General features: G+C 53.4%; 1 protein-coding gene across 1 annotated transcript in view; it reads right to left on the reverse strand.

The window, feature by feature from the left end:
* The window catches only part of LHFPL7 (LHFPL tetraspan subfamily member 7), a 60,073-nt gene extending 39,186 nt beyond the window's left edge, over window positions 1-20,887 (reverse strand). The window contains exons 1-2 of the mRNA XM_068210583.1: window positions 20,472-20,887; window positions 9,220-9,358 (exon numbers count right to left, since the gene is read on the reverse strand). Coding sequence (XP_068066684.1) covers window positions 9,220-9,358; window positions 20,472-20,759 — 427 coding nt within the window. The 5' untranslated portion in view covers window positions 20,760-20,887. The remainder of the gene's footprint in view (window positions 1-9,219; window positions 9,359-20,471) is intronic.
* Between the last annotated feature and the right edge of the window lie 2,748 nt (window positions 20,888-23,635).

A 23,635-nucleotide genomic window follows, 5' to 3' on the forward strand; every position in this document is an offset into this window, starting at 1 on the left:
TGGAGGACACGTGGGGCTGCATCCCTCACATGCTGCCCTAGAGAAGGCAGATGAGGTCAGTCCAGGGGAAAAGCCTACCTGCTCGCTCCATCCAAAGTGCCTGGGAAGCAACTCACAGGGCTCAAAAAACTCAGGAGTCTTAAAAAAGATCCATAAAGGAGCCTCTTCTTTCTGTTATGCTCTTTGGGGTGATTTCTCCACTTAATTGTACAGTTTGTGCCCTCTGCCTTAGCCCCACTGTCCTTTCTGGGGTTAATGCTCCACCTGCTCTTTCACTGCCCCAGGTGTTCAGCCTTTTAAACAGATTTATTCCCTTGACTTTGGAAAGGGCTCCACCACGTTTCCATCTGTGTTTACACTCGGTGCAGGGTAAATTTCTCCTCTGAGCAGATCTGTTCCTTACCAGCAAAGGAATCCAGCTCAGCACAGGCTCAGACAGGAAGGCAGAGCAAAACATTTCCGAAGCAGAGCTCGCCTGGGAGCTGTGCTACGTGCCCACAGGAGGACAGAGACCTCTGCCAGACTCCCTGCATTGTCAGGCTGTGCAAAAAGGAAGTGGATCTGGCCCAGAGCCACTGCTCCTGAGGCTGTTCCCAGGGCTGGCTCCCCAGCTCAGCCAGCAGCACCTCACAGTTATCCAGGACACTGAAGCCAAATCAGAGCAAGCAAAGTGGGACTGAAAGTCCCACCAAAGGGTCTGTCCCACAGTCAGCAGGACTGTAGGAGGTGGAAAGACCCATTTGTCAGATCTTCATTGCTCCTTTCTCAGGGAAATCCTCTCTCTTTGCATCCCTGCTCCTAAAGCCAGACTGTGGTGCACAGATGCAGAATTTATAAGTGCCTGGGCAATCTGTGACACAAAAGACAGCCAGCAGCTGCCACCCAGATTCATCACTGTGTTCACCAAGGCTGGGCCAGCCAGGCCCTGTAATGGCCTCCGAGGTGGATCTACAAATAGCATGAGCTTCATCTAATTCCAGCAAAACAACTTTTTTGAGACACTGGGGGGCTCACTGCTTTGCCCTAAATTTGATGTCAACCTTTAGGTTTTGGGGCAGCATGTTGGTGATGGCTTCTGTATACACTGCCCTGCTCTGTGTCCTGACAGGTCCTGGTCCCCACTTTCAGATGCCTTTTAAATTACAGCCAGCATCCAACCAGCCCATCAAACACATCTCCCCCCAAGGCCAAAGCCTGGCCCCATGCTGCTAATATTGTGTTTAGCAACAGGCCAAAAACTTCAGCATTTCCAGGGCTGGGCACTGGGGCTGACCAAAACTCCCTGAAATGCATCCCTGAGCTGCAGACTGCTCCTGACAGTCCTGAGCTCCCTGCCAGCATCAGAGAGGACAGGGAGGGGTTTTTCCTCAGTGTTACACCCTGCACTCAGTGCAGATGGATGAGCCAATTAAGATGATGTGGTGTCTACACAAATGCTTCAGGATGCATGAAATTCAGCTATGAGCTCCCTCCCCACAGCAAGGCAGGACATTCAGGTGGTCCTGGAGAGGGCTGCAGGGTTGTCTCCTTCTTCCCAGCAACAGCCAACAAACATGAGCTAAGCAAGGAGAGAATGGAAGAAGTCAAACTGTTGGTGAGAAGAAACCTCAGCTGAATGTAATTACACAGCAAGGAGATAAGAGGACGTGATCCTGCTCAGCACTGTGGGCATGCAACAAGCAGGCTGGGCAGCCACTAACAACAGCTGTTAAATGATAAATGCTCTCAAGCTTTGCAGGATCTGGTTTATTACACAAGCTGAACTTGCATGGGAAGGGGGACCTTCTCCTGCTGTTGTCCTCTGCTGCAACAACCAGTAAGATCAATTAAACTTCATGAAAAACAAGCCATTATCAAAGCCATCCCTCACCAAAAATTAAAGAAGGAGCCTGCTTGGAAAAATGTGGCTTGAGGAGCCTTCTGGTAGCACCCACGAGTACCACCCTGGTGCCTTGAAAATGTTAGAATCCAGGTAAATGTCCTGCCTTGTAGAAGGAACAACTGCCTGTAAACTGAAGGGAGAGTCACAGGCAGAGGGAATCCAATGAAATATGGATTTTCCCATCTGAAACACGTGACTCTGGCACAGGCTGGGCTCCTTGGGGCCTGTATTTCCTCGGGAACAGCAGTGTTGGAGTCCCAGTGGCACTTGTTATTTGTAGTTTCCATTTATTACAAAGCACTGTTATTATTTACAGAATATACTTTTTTTATGGACTCTTACTGCATCCAAGTGCAATAACTGGTCTAAGCTCAAATCCCTGGGAGAACTGTTGAAAGAGAAGCAATTCAGACACATATTAGTATGACAGGGATTTCCCCAGGTTTAAGGAAATAAAGAATATGTTTTGTACAAGTGAAATAGTTCTTTCTTGCAGTATAAAGCTGCTCTTTTCTGATGATAGCAATGAAAGAATATTGCTTTTGTCACTGATGCCACTGGAAATGTATTGCCCTTCTCCAAGAAGCCAATGAAAGGACATGGCTGGTTTATTCTCTAAATGAGGCTACTGAGAAATGCTCTGCTCCTGGCAATAGCCCAGGCATGCTGCTGCTGCTGCTGCTGGGACCTGGCCTGAAGGGAGGGCAAAGGCACCAAGTCAGCAGCTTTGTGCCAAACGGCACAACCCACCTGGAGAGAATCACAGCCCACTTTGGGAAGTGAGCAAAGAAATCTGTCCAAATGTCAGATGGAAATGAATCTCTATCATCTGTCACTGGGGTGGAGCAGGGCTCAGCTGCTCTACAGCACAGCCAGGGTCTGGCCCCTTCTCCTTTCGCAGCTCTGCACCTCGTGTGAAACAAGCTGGAGCCCTGGGGAGGCTGATCTGCACTTAACCTGTGGCAGGGAGCCTGGCTGTGAGGAGAGCTGCCAGCCCCTCTCCTGTCATTGCCATGTTTAATGGCCTGGCTCTCCAATGAAGATTTTAGGTTTTGGAAGTAAAATAATGAAATTGTTCTCAAACCAAGATGATCTGTCACTTGAATGTATGCACTGGAGTGAGCACAGAGAAATTACTGTTTCAGCAGAAGTAAAAATTTCCTGAAAGGCTGAAGTTGATGTTTGTGGTTCCCCTTTCATGCCCATCGATCTGCAGATCTGACAAGTTCATTTTCCCCCTGCAACATCCTCCCAGACAACACCTCCCAGATGGGAGGGAAATGGGAAAAAAAGTCAATTGTTGCTTCTAGCATAGGAGTTCATCAAATTCTTAAGTACATAGAGACTGATGGAATAACAACACCTGGGCTTGGTGCTGGTGCCCAGCATCTCCACAGGGTTCAGGGCAGTCCTTGCTCCAGGACAAACCAGCACAAGGATGGTTGTGGCTTTTACTGAGCTGAATTCTGGAGGAAATTAGCAAAAAATGTAACAGAAGAGGAGTTGCATCAGTGCAAATGAACAAAATGAGAGCACAGGTAAGTCAGGCATGAGCAACACTGGCTCTGAAGTGAGCAGTGGGGCTGGGCTGTGACCGAGCCCCTCTCCAGCTCCCTGGCAGTGAGCTCCTACCTCAGATATTTATTGGTTGTGTCAGGAATTAGTGAGAGTTCAGTGACTGAATAATAACGTGCCAAAGGCAGTTCTTTGGCTTTGCTAATGTAATTAAAGAAAGCAGGGGGAAAAAAGCCTTGCACCAGGGGTGGAATCAGGGCTTCCAACAGTGTGAGTGCTGTCTCTATGGCAAGGACAAGATGTGAAATGTGGAGGGGAGAGGGTGAGAATGGCAGTGAGGACCTGGGCAGTGAGGAGGATCATGCAGTTACTCCCAGCTGTGATGGGAGCTTTGCTCTTTCCAGAGAAAGAGACAAGCTGCCCTTGCAATTCAGGAGCTGGACACATCTCCAGGCTCAGGTTTTATGCTGCTGTGTTTTGCTCTCGTGCCCAAGCACCTTGCAGGAAGACTGGACTTTGCTTATTTTGGGAGCTTCTCTTGCAGTTCTGAGGAACCTTTCCTAAATGGAGAAACAGCTTTATGGCAACATTTCCTTAATGCTGCTCTGATGATTGAACACATCCAGCAATGTCAGTGCATCAGGACTGAGCATGTTTTTCTGCCACAAGAAGAGGGACAGCGTGGGCTCTGTGATAAAAACCAAGATGCTATTTTTAAACAGGGATGGGGGAAGCTTCGGATGATTATAAATCAAATCAATGCCTGGACAACAGGGCGCTGCTTCCCCCCTGCCTCCACTGCCAAGTTCCTCTTCCGAATCCCCAGGATGTCTCTGACAAACAACCCTCGGCGTCAACAGGATGGGGCTCCTGGGCTGCCGCAGCCACGAACGCCCGTCAGGAAAGCGGCTGGGTCTGCCCCTGCCCCGGCTGTGCGGGCTGGGAACGCTCCGATCCTCCCCCCCTTGGCCGTTCCTGAACGTTTTTTGTGTCGGCTCCCAACCCCAAATTTCCCCTGCTCTGGGGAGGTGTCTGCTCCAGTTCTGTCCCCTCAAAGCAGTGCTGGGACACTGAACCCAGGAGCAGAGCGTGTCCCCACTCTCTGGCGGCCTCTGCACCATCCTTGGATGTTGCTCTCCAGCATCCCCAGCACTGCATTGGGAAGGGATGCTTGGCAGAGCACCTTCCTCATGCCATTGTTGCAATCGGGATTCTGGGAGAGGGGCAGGATGGGAGGGATCCAAAACCTCAGGCAAAGGAAGAGTTTCAGTGACTCAATGGCAGGTCAGCAATGGCCAGGCAGCCACGACCCCTCTGTTTGCTGCTCCACAGACACACTGGTCTGGCAGCTCCCTCCTGGTGCTGTTTTTATCTAAGTTACTAATTACACATTACCTATATGTCACCAGGCTGATCGATGGGAGCCTGAGGAATCAATACTGATGCAGATGATGGTGCTGTTTGCCATGCAGAGCCTGCACAAGCTGGGACAAACAGGGCACCATCGATCCCAGAGGTGGGCTGGGGTGCAGGGAGGGATGGGAGGTGCAATGAGGGGGAAGGATCACGTGCTGCTTTCCCAAATAACATTGTGACACCTGGACAGCGTCAGGGCCAGGGACTGCTGTGGCCCCGCTGCCCCCAGCCTCCCCCAAACCTCCCACCCATCCTGCTGCTCTCCCTTGGGAAGGCACAAGCCATTTTAATCTAGCTTGGTTTTCAGTCCTTGGGAATTGATGCATTTAGAAGATTCACACTGATCTGAAAATGAACCATTCTCCCTCCTTCTGTGTTCTTACTGGATGATCAGTGTCTAAAGAACAGACAAAAATCACAAAGTCTCCTGTATTTTGCTCTGCTGTTTAACTGACCAAAAGCTGAGGCCATCTCTGTAATGCCACCATGCTGCTGCCAGTAAGAGGGATCTTAGCTGCAGAATGCAATCAAATTTTCCAGGAAGAAGCTCTTGGGACTGCCATGAAACCTGGGATTACAGTGTGGCTAAATTGCATAACTGAGGGTTTCTGCCTGTCTTGCTGGAGCCTTGTGACTGTTCTGATTCTGTCGTGGCGATGCTGGGAAATTGCTCTTTAAAACCAGAAGAACTTCAGAAAGGCACAGGCAGGTCAGGATCATTTCCCTCAGCACTGGGTTTGTCTTCAGCAGTGAGCTGATGGCAGTAGAACTGGACAGAGAGCAGTGTGGGGTGAAAGCAAAACTCTCCCTGAAGGCTTCTTGTGCTCTGTGCCCTTAGCGAGGTTCCAAGCTCTGCAGCCTCCTCCTGCCAGGCCCCAGAGAGCAGGGAAAGGACCAGCAGCCCTGGGGCCACTGGCAGGTTGGATCAGCCGCTCCTTGCCAGCAAAGCAAGAGCCCTTTGCCTGAAGAGCACACAGAGAAAAGCTTCCTAAAGCAACAACACAATCCTGGCTTTATTGAGGCTTTTAGGGATGAGGGAGATTGCTCATCCTGCCTGTGAGGACTCATTCCTAAGCAGCAGATGGAGCCAGCTCCAGTGCTGGAGCGTGGTCACCCATAATCCTTCCACTAGCCCCCAAAGCAGAAATCCGCCCAGATTTTCTGTTTGATGGGATTTACTGAGTTGCAATCTCAGTTTTCATCAGCCTCACTGCCCTAGGAAGTCCATTCCCATGGGGGTGAGGATGCTCTGGGCTGTGGAGCACAATCCCTGCTGGAAACCTGTCAGAGGCTGCTCTGGCTCTGAGCTCCTGCAGACTCAGGACACTCCTGTAAGGCAGTGCCACTGCTGGGGGCTGTGTGGGCTGTGACAGCTCAGAGCAGAGCCTTGGGGCTCCCCGGGGCATCACCCACAGGTCCCGTGGGTGAAGGCAGTGCCTGGCACACTGTGATGGCCCCGTGCTCTTTCCAGCAGCTTCCCCACTGCCAGTCACTGAAGAACTCTCTGAGAGCCTTGCAGGGATGAACTGCAATGTCCAGCTGCAAACCAGGGCCCCTGAGCAGCACCTGGCAGCCCCCAGAGAGGTTGTACAGCCACAATCAGCCCTGGAGAACATTCCCTGTGCTTCCCTTTCAGCCCCATGCAGCAGGAGACATTTCTTCCTGGGATTAACTCCTGTTTTTAAAACCCCAGCAAAGAGGCTTTTGCTGAAGGACAACTGGCAGGGTTTCAGCTGTGCCTCCATTTGCCCTCCCTGTCCCTGGGGTCAGCCCCAGGACCCTCTCCAGCAAGAGCAATGGGTTGCAACTGAGGATTGAGTCACCCCACACATAAATGGGCCAGCTTGGCTACCTCAGCCTCTTTGGAGGTGCTGCCATGCAGGTTTGGGAGGAAGGATCCCCTAGAAATTTCATTTTAGTGAGCTGACACCATGAACAGGGAGTGAGCCCCATCTCTGATCTCTCAGAGGCAGCTTTGTCTTTGTAGGGTGTGAGAGCTGAGCAAATGTTCCTTTCTCCTTCCTCCTCTCCCTGTTGCTTATTAACTCTTTCATTAGGGATTGTCATTTGTGTGGGTATGTTGGGTTTTTTCCTAAGGAATGGATGCCAAGCATCAGGACTCATGTTTTCAAAGTGTGGTGGCAATTAGCCCAGCTCTGAACCCTGGTGGCCTGTCTGCATCTGCAATTAGAGCTCTGCTCTGTCTGCCTGAGGTTTTTATCTTCCTCCCTTCTGGGGCTGCAGAAGGCACAACTTGGCTCTCCAAATATACAGCAGGAAAGTGTTAAAGCTGTAGCTTGAGCCTGGCTGCCCTTGCTGTGTGGCTGCTCTCAGGATTGGTTCCTGTTTGGTTCAGGGATCAATCCTTGGCCTCTGCACCTGGATTTATGTGAGTGCAGCTCAGGGCATCCTTCTGAAGCAGTGCAGAGCCTGTGGGGGCTGATTCTGGCTCTGCTGGTGCCTCTGCTCCTGCACTTCTGGCATGTTTCATGCTCCTGGCTGAATGCACCTGGCTCTTTATCAGGACATTGGATTCCTGATTCAGTGTTTTATAGAATGAAGCTGATTTATTCATACTTTTAGTGCTCTAAAAGAATACCTCAAGTTGGCTCTGTGAAAGGGGAAAAGTAGAGCAAATTTTGGATATCAGTGGGAAAATGTCTGGTCAGACACAGGAAAGGTGACTTTGGGACCTGGAAACCTGGGATTTGGGAGAAACAAACCCCCACTGCTCTGCCAGCATCTCAAGGGGTCCCCCTGGCAGAGCTGCCCCCCAACCCTGCACCAGAAAGCTACTCTACCAAACCTCCTGGGCTTGCTCTGCTTTCCTTCCCTCCCCTATCATTTCATCTATCCTAAAATCCCTGTTTTTCTCCGAGATAATGTGATTTTTGGGGAGGAGTTTCTCTCCCTGTCACCTCGCTGCAGCTGATTTCTATTGAAAAGCTTCCTCCTAGGGAGGGAGGGAGGGGGCAACAAGGAGAGAAATTATGGAGGGGCAGCATTTCTGAATCCAAATACATTAAACCATTTAATTCTGTTGACTCAGGGCTGCCTGGCTCTGAATGGGAATTAATCCACAGTGCACAAAATTAAAAAGCACAAGACAAAATGCTTAGCAGGCAATGCCAGGGTTTAAAGCAACCCATTAGCTTGCTCAAACGTCCCCAGTAAATTTTCATTTGTCAATAATGCTTAGAGCCTACAGTTTATTTACAGCCTGTTCAATATTACCAGAACTCCTGGCAGCTCCTCATTTGTATTTATCTGCCACAGTCAGTTTCCTTTCCAGGGACTCCTCCTAATCCTTTGCTTTGTATCTGCTCCAGAGGCAGCAGGGATGTGCCACCCCACAGGCAGAGGTAATGTGGGGTTACTCTTTTCCGCCCCAATTATCCCCTGCAGGGGACACCTCCTGCAAGGGACCCATCCCTGGAGCTGACACCTGCCATGGGGCTCCTCCAGCCTCTGTCCCACACCCAGGGGACCCACTGGCCACCAGCCAGCAGAGATGGGAATCTCCAGACTGGGAGAAGGGGACAGCACAAGCAGCTGTGTGTGGCCCCACAGCCCGGCTGAGCTGGAGCAGCCATGGCTGGGATCTGTCCTGCTCCATCTGTCCCAAATGGGATCCCATGGGATGAGCCCTGCAGAGGAGAGCGTGTAACAGGATTTCCCCCCAAAGCAGCTTGAATGCTTCCAGGCAGAGAACAAAGCCTGGCTGGCCCTGAGCATTTATCCAAGCAAAGGAGTTTATTCTTGGGCACAGACATGAAGGGGCATTAATCTCCTGTCATGGCTCATGTCCAGCTGGGAGGTTTGGTCCAACACTCAGGGACGTGGCTCCCTGCAGGGGTGACAAGTCTCCAGTGGGGTTTGTCCCTCCCCAGCTTCCTGCCCTTCTCCCTCTGCACTCCTCCAGGCAGAAGCAAAGGCGATTGCAAAGGAATTTTAAGTGGATGCAGCATCACCATGGCTGCCTGGGGAGATGCAGGACAGGCTGGGCAGCCCCTGTGTCAGGTGTAAAGCTCAGAGAGGGAAATCCCTCCAAAGGCTTAACCACAAAGATGGAACTGGACACTTCACAGGGAGCATCTGCTGGACCCCAGGAGCTGCAGCAGCATCCTGCCAGCAGAAAGGCTGGTCTCCACCACTCACCAGAGCCCCCTGTCCTACACAACATCCTGAGCTGGGGGCAGTGAGGGGGACCTGCAGCCCAGGCTCTGCCACAGACCCGTGTATTCAGCTTTTGTGCTGAATGCAGGAAGCAATCACTAAACTGAAGGGCCACTTGCTTTTCTCCCACCCTTGGTTAGGGTTTGCAAGCTCCTCATGCTGCTGAGCTCCAAGATGCCATGACAGGACACCCCATCTTTCCCCCCCCTAGAGCAAAGCCCATCACTTGCCTGCTGCTGTCTGCATGTAGCCAGCCAGGGTGCAGACTCGGCGCTCGCAGGCTCCGCCGGGCAGCACGACAGCGACGATGGCCAGCAGGGAGCTGAGGGCCAGCAGGGCACAGCCGCCTGCACACAGCACAGCACTCGTCTGGAAGGACACAGGGGGCTGTCAGAGAGGTCACCCCACAGCACACCCCCCAGAAATCCCCCTCTGGAAGCAGGGAGTGGAGCCCTGTCATGGGCAGTTCTCCCACCTTTTCCCTTCCACCTTTTGTTGCTTCAGTTCACCGCTCAGTCCTGAGCCCCAGGCTCAGCCATGCCTTGCTCCCAGGGGTCACTGGCACTGGGGCTGCAGTGACAATTGCAAGTGCATGACTGCATGAGGGGCCACGTCCTAAGACCAGTGCCATTAGATGTGTGTGACCTGCCAGTGCTGAGCACTGAAATGGGTCCCAGGGCAGCGCTGCCCCAGCAGGCCTGGCCATGAGCAGGCATTCTGGGGATCCCACTGCTGCTCTCACTGCAGCTCTGCTGGCATGGCAGGCTGCTCCCACCCCAGCAGCCTAAAAACAGGGAAAAGCATTAATTCATGACAAAACAGCTCAGCCTTGGGCACAGGTGTTCAATCACTGCACTGCTGCTGTTTCTGTCCCCATTGCAGGTGACAGCGGATGGCAGTGGCAGCAGGGTGGCCTGTTCCAGCAGGGCACGTGCCAGCCCAGCCAGGGGCATGGCCAGGGGCAGACAGGGGACCTTCCTTGTCCAGCACCCAGCTGGCGACAGCGCTCAAACAGCGTGAGGACACCTCAGGCCCAGCACTGCGGCAGCCACGTCAACTCCTGTCACTTCCCAGCACATTCCAGGGAATGCTGCTGGCTCTGGTGAGTCACCCTGCAGTGACACCCTCCTCGGATCCCTGGAGCAGCACCGCTCCAAGGCAGGTCTCACTCCCATCTCCCTGAAAAGCCTGGCTTTTATAACCTGTGTGGGAGCTGCTCTGAGGAGGTCAGGTCCCACTGCCACCCTTGTCCAGCCCTCTTGTCCGGGTGAGACATTCTGGTTAGCAGTGCACAGTTTGGCTTTTTTATCTTCCCCCTCTACCTGAGCTTTTGTGCAGCCATGGTTATTACAGAAACAACCCCAATACAGCTTTCCATTTACCTCCCTTCCCCAAAGAGGTCACAAACAATCTGCTACAGGCAAATTATTCTGCAGGAACCACAGACAAGCTGAGGAATTGGATTTACTCTGTGATGCCCAACAGCTAAAATCCCCCTCCCATCAGTGGTGCTGTCCCACAGGTCTGGCACTGCTGCCCTACATCCACCCCTGTTACTGACTGCTGAGCTGGAGTTCAGCGGCTGGACTGGCTGGGGCTGGGTGACACTGCCACTGCCAGCTGTGTCCCAGCAGCTGCCACTGCTCCAAGAAGGGACACACTGGAGCTGGAGAGGGACAGGCCAGGCACCACCTGACACCCTGGAGTGAGTGCTTCTCCTGGGGCTGTGCAGTGATTAGAAATCAGCATCTTATTTATAGCCTATTTATGCACTGAGCAATGCAAATGCTGTCCCAGCAATAAATGAATTCCTGACATGCAATGCAAAAGGAACAGCAGTGCAAAAACTACCCAGGGAAATGGAGAGGCTGCTCCAGCAGGGAAATCTTCCAAGGCTCTGAGACCTGGACAGACAAGTGCTGCTTCAGGGCTTCAGACACAAGGACCCCTGCCCTGTCCCTACACCAGGAGGGGCCCATGGGGTTTTGGGATGGGATGGGATGGGATGGGATGGGATGGGATGGGATGGGATGGGATGGGATGGGATGGGATGGAATGGGGTGGATGACCCCATTGCACAGACATTCTCCCAGCCTGGGGACCCATGGGGAAAGCAGACACAGCCCTGCTCCCCCACTGCTCCCAGGGCAGTAGCATGGCCAGGAAATCTGGATTCATAACAAAAAAAAAAAAAGGATTACTCTGCCTGGTGTCTGCATTCCACCTTCTGCCCTGCAAAACCATCCTCCTTTGCAAGGACCATTAATTATTTAGAGCAATGAATTTTTCAGCAGAAAGGGGTCTTGTGAAGCAGGCTGGTTCCTCTCTTGTGTGAAGCATATTATTTTTAATGATCTAGGTTCTCCTTAATTGTGGTGGCTCAAATCCCCTAAAAACTCACAGTTCCTGCTGGAAACAGCTGATGAGCTGCTCCGACTGTTAATCCCTGTGGAGACGTGTGAAGGTCTTTTTCAGGACAACGTGACAGGAAAAAGGCTGGGTGCAGGTGAGTTAAACTGGCAGAAGAGCTGGTCTGGTTTGGGAGCTGCCATCAGGGCTTGGCAACAAGATGTGCACAGGGGTGGCTAAAACCCCACCAAATCCAGCCAGGCCGTGGCAAAGGGAACAAAGGTCTCGTTGTGAGTAAATGGGAGAAGATTCATGTGGGCAATAGGTGAAGGTAAATGCTGAGGTTTGGGTTCTGCCATGTGGGCCAGGAATGCTGAGCCACTGAAGAGCTGCCAGGCAGCTCTTGGGGGCAGAAGGGGTGGCAGGGGCACAGCTGCCCCAAAAGTAGGTGACAGTAGAAAAGGACACACCACTGCTCTTTGCCTGGCTCCCACATTCTGCTGGCTGTGTGCTGACATTGCCTGCAAAACACTGCATGTGCTCTTGGAAACCAGAAATTTTGCTTTTGTCATAACCTCCCCATGGCCTCAGCTGGGAATCTGTGCTCCTGCCCTGTACTGGAGTTGCTCCTGCAAAGATCAAAAAGCTGCTTTCAAAGAGAAATAATAAGGTTTAAGTTTGAAGAAGTCCATGGAGCAAAGGTACCAAAGAATAGCAGCTGCAATTCTCTCCTTCCCACTGTGCAGTACCTCCCTCTCTCCTCCCTGTTTGTGTCTGTTGCCTCTTGAGCAGAAAGGAAAGGATGCAGGAAACAGATGCAAGGGCTGAAACCCAAAAATAGACAGGGTGGGGAGGAACAGCAGGGATCCAGGAGGCTGCCTGTGGGAGCCCAGCTCAGGCAGGGCAGGAAAAAACCCATTTATCCCAGTAAAGAGCACAGCTCCCAGTGCAAACCCTGCCAGGGAGGAGCAGGGCTGCCCAGCCCTGGGCATTGCTGACCCCTGGCAGTGCCAGGGAGATGCCCCCAGGGAGGCTGTGAGCAATCCTGCGTCTGACACGCTGGGAAAAGACATAAACCATGCCAGACTTTCTGCTCCCACTCCCAGGGAGATTAATTGTTTATCCCCAAACAAATTAATTGTCCCCTGGTGGGACTGTAAATATGCCTTTATGTAGTGTAGTAAATTCTGATTAACAACAATCCCCTGCCTGTTTTTTAGTGTTTTACAGGTCTGACACATGCCATGGCTGGGCCATTCACTTAGCAATAAATCTGCTGAAGATGTTGTTTCATGCACCAGAAAAATCAAAATTAAAATGTCACATAATGGCCGTCCTGGGAAGAATTCCTTAATATCCCTAATGAAAACTTTTTAAAAGTTAACTCATCTTTGAAAGTCAGCATTAAAGCAGGAAGGGGGAAGGAAAAATAAACTCTCCAGTCCAGTTTTTAGTGCTGAGAAACAGTACCTGGTGTTTGGTTCAGCAGAGATAAACCAACCTGGCAAAGCTCCTGCCATCACTATGAACTGGGTCATGATGCACATTAGTTTATTAAAGCAATTTATTAATTGGCACTTGACCATCCCCCAACAGCTGCCATCCTGGATGGGGCCTGTGGTACCCAGAGCAGGAGGCTGAGGGCCAGGTTACAGACTGCTGGGGTGTTCCAGCCCTGCTCAGATGCTTCAGCATCTTTGGAAATGGGGGCAGAAAATAAATGCCCTAAATAACTGGGAAATAAAGCCACAGGCTCAGTGAGAAAAAGGAAGTGGAGGTCGTAGTGTATTTGGCTTTTTGGGGGTATCTATTGACAGAAAATATCTAAGAAACCCCAAATGAGCTGGAGAAAACCCGTAATGTCAACTGTAAGAGAAGAGGTGGCAAAATTAATCCAACCATTTTCATTTTTAAATGCAACCCTTTCCTATCAGAGCTCTGTATGATCAAATATTCCTTATGGAAATATGTTTTGGGGTTGAAATGAGTAGTGCTGCACCTGCAGAGGTAAAAACCAAATGGACACCGAGATTTTAACCTTGTTAAAAAACCAAATGAGGATGGAGGTGCTGAGTGGGGACCTGAGCTTTGGGATTTGCAGGAATGTTGGCAGCTCCCGGAGGCCAGCGCAGGTGCGGGCTGGTGCCTCCTCTGCCTTCTCCCTGGGCAGAGGCGCCGGGATCCGGGACAAACAGGGATCCCGGGACAAGCAGGGATCCGGGAAAAGCAGGGATCCCGGACAAGCAGGGATCCCGGGACAAGCAGGGATCCCGGGAAAAGCAGGAATCCCGGGACAAGGAGGGATCCCGGACAAGCAGGGATCCGTGACAAGCAGGGATCCCGGACAAGCAGGGATCCGGGACAAGCCGGGATCCGGGACAAGCAGGGATCCGGGAAAAGCAGGGATCCCGGACAAGCAGGGATCCCGGGACAGGCAGGGATCCCGGACAAGCAGGGATCCCGGACAAGCAGGGATCTGGGACAGGCAGGGATCCGGGACAAGCAGGGATCCGTGACAAGCAGGGATCCCGGACAAGCAGGGATCTGGGAAAAGCCGGGATCCGGGACAAGCAGGGATCCGGGACAAGCAGGGATCCCGGGACAAGCAGGGATCTGGGAAAAGCAAGGATCCCGGGACAAGCAGGGATCCCGGGAAAAGCAGGGATCCGGGACAAGCAGGGATCCGGGACAAGGAGGGATCCGGGACAAGCAGGGATCCGGGACAAGCAGGGATCCCAGGACAAGCCGGGATCCGGGACAAGCAGGGATCCGGGACAAGCAGGAATCCCGGGACAAGCAGGGATCCGGGACAAGCAGGGATCCCGGGACAAGCAGGGATCCCGGGACAAGCAGGGATCCCGGGACAAGCAGGAATCTGGGACAAGCCGTGATCCGGGACAAGCAGGGATCCGGGACAAGCTGGGATCCGGGACAAGCAGGGATCCCCACCTGGGAGGCGCTGCGGGCCGGGGTGGGCGGGTGGAGCCTCGCAGCTCGCTCGTATTTCCCCCACACGAGGCACAGAAACAAACATTCGCCATCTGGGCGGCATTATAGCGACGGCCAGGAAGAGGATCCCACACATCCTCGGCTTCTCCTCCCCGGCAATTCCCTTCCTCTGGGCGCCATCTGAGCGCTTTCTGCTGCCTGTTTGAGCTTCCCTCCCCATGCTGCTCGCAGAAAATGCCAGCCGTGCCCAGGGGCGCTGGGAAGTGCCCGCTGTTACCCGATCCCAAAGCGGGCAGGAGCGCAGAGCCCCAGGGGTGATGACCCTGGATGTGGCTGATGTCCCAGCCCCCTGAGCTGGGATGTTTTGGGCTGAGCCACAGGGATGCAGAGGAGGTTCCAGCCCTCATTTCGTCCCCTTCAACTGCAGGATTTGGTGGATGGGGACCTGCCCACAGCACAGGGGGTATCTCTCCCCAGCCCAGATTTAGCTGCCTTTGCACTAAATTCAGCAGCAGCTCCACTAAAACAAAGCTCAGCCAGTCCTGGCCTTCCAGGCAACTTTTCCAATTCCCAGCTCACCAGCATATTCAACAGAACACCAGAGGGGTTAATGCCCAAACTAATGGGGAGGGGGGGGGAGGCATTTTTTTAATTAGAGAGAAAATAAGGGACAGATAATATGTCTGATGAATTATGGCTGTCTCTCTTTCGCTGCCATTGCATCTGGGGATGCTGGAAAGCAGTTCCTAATGGCACTGCTTTATCTAAGAGGATGATGGATAGTAGTGAAAGACAGAAAAAAGGGGAAAAGTAAGACATTAGCACATCAATGGTGTGCCTGTGACCTCCATCAAGGGATTCGAACCAACTTAATGAAATTTTAATTAGGCAGCAAGCAGTGCACTGTGCTGGGTACCCGATCAGCCCTTCTTCCCCTCACTCTGTCATTATTCTTCCCTGGGATAAGCCCTTTCCTGGCGCTGGCAGCCGAGCCGGGCTCATCGCCGTGGCCAGCGAATGCCCCGCGGGTCACACCGCTCGCCCATCTGGCTTTTCCTCACAAAGCCAGAGGAGGAGCCCGGACAGAGCGGGGTTTGCAGCCTCAGGAGGACGCAGGGAATGTCCCACTGTCAAATGTCCCCGCCAGCCTGAGCCAGACTCTGCTCTGCGCCCTGCAAAGGGGAAATGCAACATCAGAATGGCTCTGCTGGGCCCCTCCCCAGGTGCGGGGCTCAGGACTTCTCTTTGAGGAGGGGCTGTGAGGGCAGGTGAGCCGTGTGAGCCGTGTGACCTGACCATCACTGTCAGCTGTCAGCAGTGGCCACAGCTCAGCTGAGCCCCCCGGGGCTGACACCACCTCTTTGTTCAAGCAAAGCAGCTTCCCTCTCCCTCTGAGAGCAGGGACAGAACTAATCCTGAGAGCAGCCTGGCTGCATTTTCAATCACCTTGACCTCCCACGGCCCACCCTGAAGCTGGTCCTGCCTCAGCTCCCCTTTCAGCCCAGCTTAGCTGAGAGCAGGCTGGTTTGGGACTTGGGCACTGAAATGTGGGGCCACAGCCCAGCAATTACACGTTTTCCCAACACCAGGTATTTTCAGTCCTGTTAATGTAGGTCAGAAAAGTCGGGGTGCTGATGAAAGCAGATAAATCTGCACTGGGTAATGTGCATGAAGGTGGTGATGTCAAGAATTCCTTACGCTTAGTGCTTACAACTCTCGCCAAGGTTGTGTAAGTGCAATTAAAAATCAAATGGACTGGCAGACAGAGTCTGGTCTCTTGGGAAGTTCTTAGGATGAGGAGCTAAAAGTTGATTTCTTGATAATCCCAAGTTAATGTGCTGGCCTGATACACGACTCTGGAGGCAGAGCAGACTCTGCCAGCACACACACGAGTCCCTGCTTGGGTCACACTGCTTCTCTCCCTAATTCCAGAGCCTGTGCTAGAAGAGGAGTGACAGATTTTCCAGAGAGTGACAGATTTCTTCCCATCTGCATGAGGACCCCACGTGCTTTTTCACTGGGATCAGGGGCTGCTGATCTGCAAACCTGGCCCAGAGGACACCAGGGACCCAGGGCTGAACTGATGCAGTGACAAACCAGCAGTGAAGATTTAATAAAAGGGTAAGCAGGCTTATTGTAAATTTTCACTAAGCTTTGCTGAATCTTTTCAAGTTCTGCTTTAAAGCCCAGGAAAGACCCACTCAAGGAACTGCTGGGGTTGGGTAAAGCCTCCCCCCTGTCCTGAGCAGGTTATTTTAGGCTCTGCTCCAGCATGGCATCACTGGCTCCATAGGCAAATGGTCCATGTGGCTTTAACCTGAGTATCATGGGCTGATCAGCTTCTTTGTTATTTTAGATTACATGCTTGGCAAAGCCTGAAAATAATTGGAGACTATCTGGAAAAATAAAAATAGAAATCTGAAATGTGGCAGCAGTAGCTTCCTAAGTGCAGCACTGAGACAGGAACCCATGAGCCAAATGCTCCCACTGAAAGAGAAAATAAATTAGCTGAGGATGAAGCACTATTTTGCACGTACACAGTGATCTGGCACCAGGAAAAAAGAAAAGAAAAGCCGTGAGATGCAATGAAACCACTCAGAGCTCAAAAGTTCACCTGTTTTTTCCATTTGGCCTCCCAAGAGCAATCCCCTCTCCCCAGGGTACCTGCACACCTTGGGATGCCCCTCTACAGCCCTCACAGCTCCAAGTCATCCCACAGCAGATCCTGAGGGCCTCTCCCACAAATTGGCTGAGCAATATCACCATCACCATCCTTTCTCCTCTCTAGCTCCAGCCAAATCCTCTCCAGTTTCCATCAGCTCCTGCAAGGTCTCAGCCTGTCCACAACATCTGCAGCCATCAGGGTTTTTTTATTATATTCCACCCCATCAAATAACCATCATGATGCTGAGCTCAGGGCAAAGCCCCAGCAGCACTGACAGGGTTAAATTAAAGGTACCCATGATATTAGAGAGCTGCAAAGTAATTATGAAAGGAAGCAGAAAAAAGCCAGCAACTCTAAGCAGACATGAAGGCCCTCTTAAGAGAAGAAAGGCATGTTAATTAACCTCCAGACATGATTCAAAGCATCATTTGTAGCACGATTAACATAATCCCCCAAGTGCACACACAACTGGCATTAACGATCATTTGCAGGACTGAACGCTACCCCACCCTTCAACAAATCGGCACAGTGGAGCAGGGAAGCACTGGAACAGCAGCGAGCCTGCACGCCGCAGGAAACAAAAAGAACGATGTTCCCCAGGGATGGACATCCCGGCTGCGGGTGGGCATCCACCCAGCTGTGCTCAGCATCCACCCAGGTGTGCTCAGCATCCACCCAGCTGTGCTCAGCATCCACCCAGGTGTGCTCAGAATCCACCCAGCTGTGCTCAGCATCCACCCAGCTGTGCTCAGCATCCACCCAGGTGTGCTCAGAATCCACCCAGGTGTGCTCAGCATCCACCCAGCTGTGCTCAGCATCCACCCAGCTGTGCTCAGCACCCTCCCCAGGTGTGCCCAGCATCCACCCAGCTGTGCTCAGCATCCACCCAGCTGTGCTCAGCATCCACCCAGCTGTGCTCAGCACCCTCCCCAGGTGTGCTCAGCATCCTCCCCAGGTGTGCTCAGCATCCACCCAGATGTGCTCAGCATCCACCCAGCTGTGCTCAGCATCCACCCAGGTGTGCTCAGCACCCTCCCCAGGTGTGCCCAGCATCCTCCCCAGGTGTGCTCAGCATCCACCCAGATGTGCTCAGCATCCACCCAGCTGTGCTCAGCACCCTCCCCAGGTGTGCTCAGCATCCACCCAGATGTGCTCAGCATCCTCCCCAGATGTGCTCAGCATCCACCCAGATGTGCTCAGCATCCACCCAGCTGTGCTCTCAGCATCCCCAGATGTGCCACCAGCTCCACTCCAGAGGAGCTCCTGAGTCCCACATCAGCTTTAGCCCCCTTTGCCCCGGCAGCCCCAGCTCCCACCCTCCTGCAGCAAACTCCTCTTGAGCAAACGCTGGAGGCTCTTCTCAGGAGCTCCCAGATTCCTGTCCACGTTCGGCTTTCATTTAAAGAGAGAGGGCTGCCCATCAGATCACTGGAAAGATTGGAAATGAACGTCACGGCTCTGAAAGCAAGGAAAAAAGAGCCACGATTTCCCCATCTCTCCAAAGCGGAGAGGAATCTCCTGCTTGAACTCGTGGACGGGTTCTCAGCACTCGGCTCCCCCGTGCTGAGCACCGAGGCGTGCGGGCTCGGAGGCTGCTCATGCAAGAAAGCCAAAGCTGTCGCCTGCCTCAGCAAAGCTGTCAGGACTATTTTATTCCATTCCAGCCCATCAAATAACCATCACAACAGGTATTCTCACCCTCCCCATGGCAGAAATGTGGTAAGGGAGCACCCTCCTCTGAAAGAGTCTGCACTGGTTGTTGTTCATTAATTATTTGGGTGGTATTAATAAAGGTGACACTGACATGTCACCAAAATGCCCTCCAAACTCCTCTCAGTGCTGTGATTATTCATGTCTCCCTCAGCCCAAGCTCAGGAACTCAGAGACTTCGTGCTACATTATATTCTGGATCTCAGTGTTTTCAGAGGCTGAAGCCTGTTCAAATGAGTCACTGCTGAGCTTCGTCCTTATCTTTAAAGTTTGTTATTACTTGGAAGTGTTTATCTGCATCACATTTGCAAAAACATCTGAACAAAGGCCAGCCCATGGAAACAAGAGCATTTTTGCACCTTTTAATATAAATAGTTAGGAGTTTATACAGCTGGTTCTTTTCTTTGTAATTCACAATATTTGTCTCTAATGCCAATTTTAAGGACCGTGATGGGATTGAAGCAATCACACGCAGACCTGGTGTCCTGGGAGAGATAACAGCGCAGCTCCATGGCAGGCTGAGAAATCCAGCTGCTGACAGCCACCCTTTGTGCCCGGCACAGCCCCGAGCTCCCGGGGTGCAGCCCCGGTTTGGGGATCCTGCCACTCCGTGACCTGGAGCGAGCCCAAGCTCGTGTGTTCCGAGCAGAGGCAGGGATTTCACACTCACAGCCTCGGGGTAAGAATGAGGGGAGAGGAGGGAGAAAGGACAGGGCCAGGCGGGCGGTGGGATGCCGGGGCCGGGCTTTGTGCGGTCCCTGCACACACCCAGCCTGACGGGCGGCCCTTTGTCACCCCGGGACACCACAGCAACCCCATGGGGGCCTCATGGGGCGAGCGGGGGGGTCTGGGCCTCCTTCCTTCCCAAAACCTGGCACCCCGGGCATCACCCCGGGTGGCCGGGCAGGGAGACAGCCACGATCCCCCACACCCAGGCTCGATTTGTGCATGCACGTGTCACAGGAGCAGCAGTTTCAGCCACCTCCCTGCTCCCTCCTGCGCAGCAAACTCAGCCGGGAGTGATGCTCAGCGCGCCGCTGGGAAGCACAGAAACCTCTCCAGCTTCGCCGAGTCCCTCCCGCACACCCAGCGGGAGCCTGCCCGGGCAGGGCGGGGGGATCAACCGGGTCAGCCCCGCGGCGCTGCCGGGACCACGGCCGGGACCGGCACCGCGGCCACGCTGGGGCTGCACCCACCACCACGCTGGCACGTGTGTGGGGTCCCACACAGCGCCCCGAGAACAGCCAAGCATCCCAAAGAGGGATGGGACCCCACAGGGATCATGGAATACCCAAGGGGTGCTGAGGAGATGCTCAGAGGCAGGACGGGTGGGATGCAGAGGATGGAAGGGATGCTGGAGAGAGCACGAGGAGATGCAGAGGATGCCCGAGGGCAGCATGGGGGATGCAGGGGATGCCTGGGATCATCTGGGCAGGATAGGGATGCTGGAGCAGGTCTGGAAGACAGGACAAGGGAAGCTGGGGTGATGACAGGAGGACCTTAGGGACGTGAGGAGGACAGAGAGATACTGGAGAGCCTGGAGCAGGTCTGGGGGGAGGCCAGGAGGTGATGGGGTGACCCCGGGGAGCCCAAAGCAGGTAAGGGGGGGGTGCCGGGGAGGTGACGGGAGATGCCGGGGAGGTGATGAGAGACGCCGGAGAGCCAGAAGCAGACACGGGTGACGTCCGGGAGGTGACGGGAGATGCCGGGGAGTCCAGGGAAGGGCAGGCGGGATGTCGGGGAGCTGACAGGCGATAGCCGGGAACCCGGGAGAGGCGGTGGGGGATGCCGCGGCGGGGAGGCGCTCACCTGCCAGGAACCGGAGGGGATGTCTCCGAAGCCGCCGGGGCCGGCGGAGCCGTGGCAGCCGCGGGGCGGCCCGGCGCAGCGCCAGAGCAAGCCGAAGCCGGCGGCGGCGCGGCCGGGCGGCAGCAGCCAGGCCGGCGAGAGGAAGGCGGCGGCGCAGGCGGCCAGGAGGCCGGCGGAGAGCAGCGCCCAGAAGCAGCCGACGCCGCTGCACATGGTGCGCCGGCGGGGCAGGGAGCCCGCGCCCCGCGCCGCCCCCGCGCCCGCCACCGGCACCGGCACCGACAGCATCGGCGGCGCGGGGCGGCCGGCGGGGCCGGGCGCGGGGCCGGCAGCGCTGCCCGCGCCCCTGCGCGCTCCCTGCGCGCTCCCTGCGCGCTGCCTGCGCCGCCCCCCCCGCGGGGCGCGGCTGAGGACGGGCGCGGTTGCGACACCCGCGGCGGGCGGGGGGAATCCGGGCCGGGGGCAGCGGGGTCACCTGCGCGCACGCTTTTGGGGGGGTTCACAGCGTTCCTCCGCCCGCTGCAGGCGGCGCAGCGGCCCCGGAAGGGTCGGGTTATTCGTGCGGTTAATTACCGGCGGTATTTTTGACCCTCCCTCCGTGCCCGCAGACGGCGATGCTGCGGCTCCGCTCCTGCCGCTCTCCCGGACGGGGACACGCGTGGGGAACGCGGGTGCGGGGAATTCCGCGGGTGGCACCGCGCGGGGGATTGAAACCCTCCGGGGCAGGGAGGTCTCGGACTCGGGGTGTGCTGGCTCGGGCTCAGGTGTTATCCTCTAATCCCGCAGGTTTCTCCAAGGTGTTGGAGGCAGAGCGGCTGCCCGGGAGCCTGCGCTTACTTGAGGTGTAAAAGCTGCGCCTCCCAGTGCAGATGGATTTTTATAACAGTCATTCTAAAAACTTCACGGATCAGGTTTTATTCCTGCTAAACCTCACGGTGCCCGTGCAGCACGGATTGATGTTTTATGTGTGTGCCTCGCAGATCTTAGGGGTTTTCTCGGTCTCCAGGAGCTCAGCTGTTCCCCCGAGCGGTCCCACGTCCATCAGCCGCAGAAAGAATCAGATCCTTTTTAAAATGTAGCAAAAAATGTCTTTATCCTGCGCTAATCTCCTCGGGCGAGTTTCGGGCACTTACTGCCGATAGCGCTGAAACAGGTAAAGACATTTGGGCAGCTTTTGGTCCAAAAAAAAGAGGTTTTGCTTTAGATCCAGGGTGCGTTGGTTGGTGTTTTAAGCTCAGCGCTTGGAGAGGGCTCCGAGTCCTGGGAAGCCCGTGCGGATCCCGGCAGCACAAGCCGGGGGCTTGGCACCCTCTCCTGGTGCGCGCCCGGAGTGCTGCGGCAGCGATGGCAAATCATCCGCTCCTACAGCTGCATCCACGGGCAAAGCCCCCGGTAACGCTGCGGCTCTGTCTGCATGCAGCGTTCGGGCTTCATGGGGGTGTGTCTGCGTCCTGCTTTTAGAAATGCCGCGGACGCTGCTCGTCCTGTGACCTCAGGAAAGCTCTGAAGGGACAAAATCACACTCAGCCTTGTTTTCCCCACCTATATCCGTGGTTTGAAGAAATACCCGACTGCTGTCATGTGCTGCATTGCTTCTTGTACTCCTTGAGGCATTTAGAAAAGCAAAAGGTGGGGGGAAATAAAGAACGGAGGAACAGAAGGTTGTGTTAAACTAAATTATTATTTTTCAAGTATTCATGATGCCACAGAATGGCCAAGAACTTGGGGGAAACACTGTGGATTGGAGAAAGGCCATCTGAGGTGAGTCCCACACAGCGCTGGCGATGCCATCTGGGCAGGGTGGAGGTGCCAGCGAGCCCGTTTGCCTTCCCTAATTCAGAACAATTGCAGAGTGGCTCCGCAGCCCTGCAGAGAGGGCTCCGTTCCTGCAGGGGCTGCCCGCGGCAGGGCTGGGAAGAGCTCAGGACCTGGAGAGGGGGATTTTCTGCTTTCTGCTGCTCAGTGCTGCTTCCCAGAGCTCTGTCCCGCACATCTGCCGCAGCAGGTCACCGACACGGCTCTTCCTGCTGGGAGTGAACCTTTTGTGTACCTTTTTACCCCCATTTTACACTTCAAACCTCGAGTTTTAACTCACCCACTGGGAGTCAGGCAGAGACTCTTCACCCCTTGCTTGAACAAGGCTCCCTCCCTGGGAATGTGCCCCGTGGAAGGAAACAGGGAGGAATTGCAATGTTTTAATAAAAGCAGTTAATTTTCGCCAGGCTGGGACGTGGGAGAATTCCCTTCTTTGAAATGCTCAGCACAGGTACCAACCCTCCCGTTCCCATGAGGTTCATGGACTGAGGTCAGCCACAGCCAAACTTGCCAGGAATTTTGTGTGGGCATGCAGACACTTGTTTTCCCATTAAAAAAAGAGAAGAAAAAGAAAAAGAAAAAGAAAAAGAAAAAGAGAAAAAAGAGAAGAGAAAGAAAAGAAAAGGAAAAGAAAAGAAGAAAAGAAAAGAAAAGAAAAGGAAAAGAAAAGAAAAGAAAAGAAAAGAAAAGAAAAGAAAAGAAAAGAGAAAAGAGAAAAGGAAAAGAAAAGAAAAGAAAAGAAAAGAAAAGAAAAGAAAAGAAAAGAAAAGAAAAGAAAAGAAAAGAAAGAAAAGAAAAGAAAGAAAAAAGAAAAGATTAGGAGTAAAATACAAGTCTCTAATTGAAGGTGCTGTGAGTTTCTGTGCAAAGGCACTTTGACTCCTGGTGTGTTTAGGATGTTACTATTTATTCCAGAGTAAGATCTCAGCTGTTAAAGTCCTTATTCATATAATTTTTTGGTATTTGTATTCCCAAAGTAGTGAGAATTCTATATATGAGAGAGAATCCCAACATCATGGGAATAAATGGACAAACCCAAAGATGGGAGGAATGGGAATGGCCTCTAATGTGTGTTCCATTTGTGGGCTTGTGCTGTAATTGAGCAGAGCAGTGCCCTGTGATTAATTGTCAAAGGCAACAAAGCCTTGTTCTGCTTTATTATATCCGTCCAAACATGATCATTCCATTCAGATCTTTTAAAATATCAAAGTTTACTTCTTTTTCTAGCTGTGGAGAGGAAAAAAAAATCAAGCAGTGAGACAGCTTTTTTAAAATTTGAATATTTTCGTTTAGGGAGGAGTCCCTCAGCTTCTCTGACGTTGCCAGCCCGTGTCCTGAAGTCATATTTA

Source organism: Anomalospiza imberbis, chromosome 20, assembly GCF_031753505.1.
Source record: "Anomalospiza imberbis isolate Cuckoo-Finch-1a 21T00152 chromosome 20, ASM3175350v1, whole genome shotgun sequence".
In the NCBI taxonomy this organism is placed as follows: domain Eukaryota; kingdom Metazoa; phylum Chordata; class Aves; order Passeriformes; family Viduidae; genus Anomalospiza; species Anomalospiza imberbis.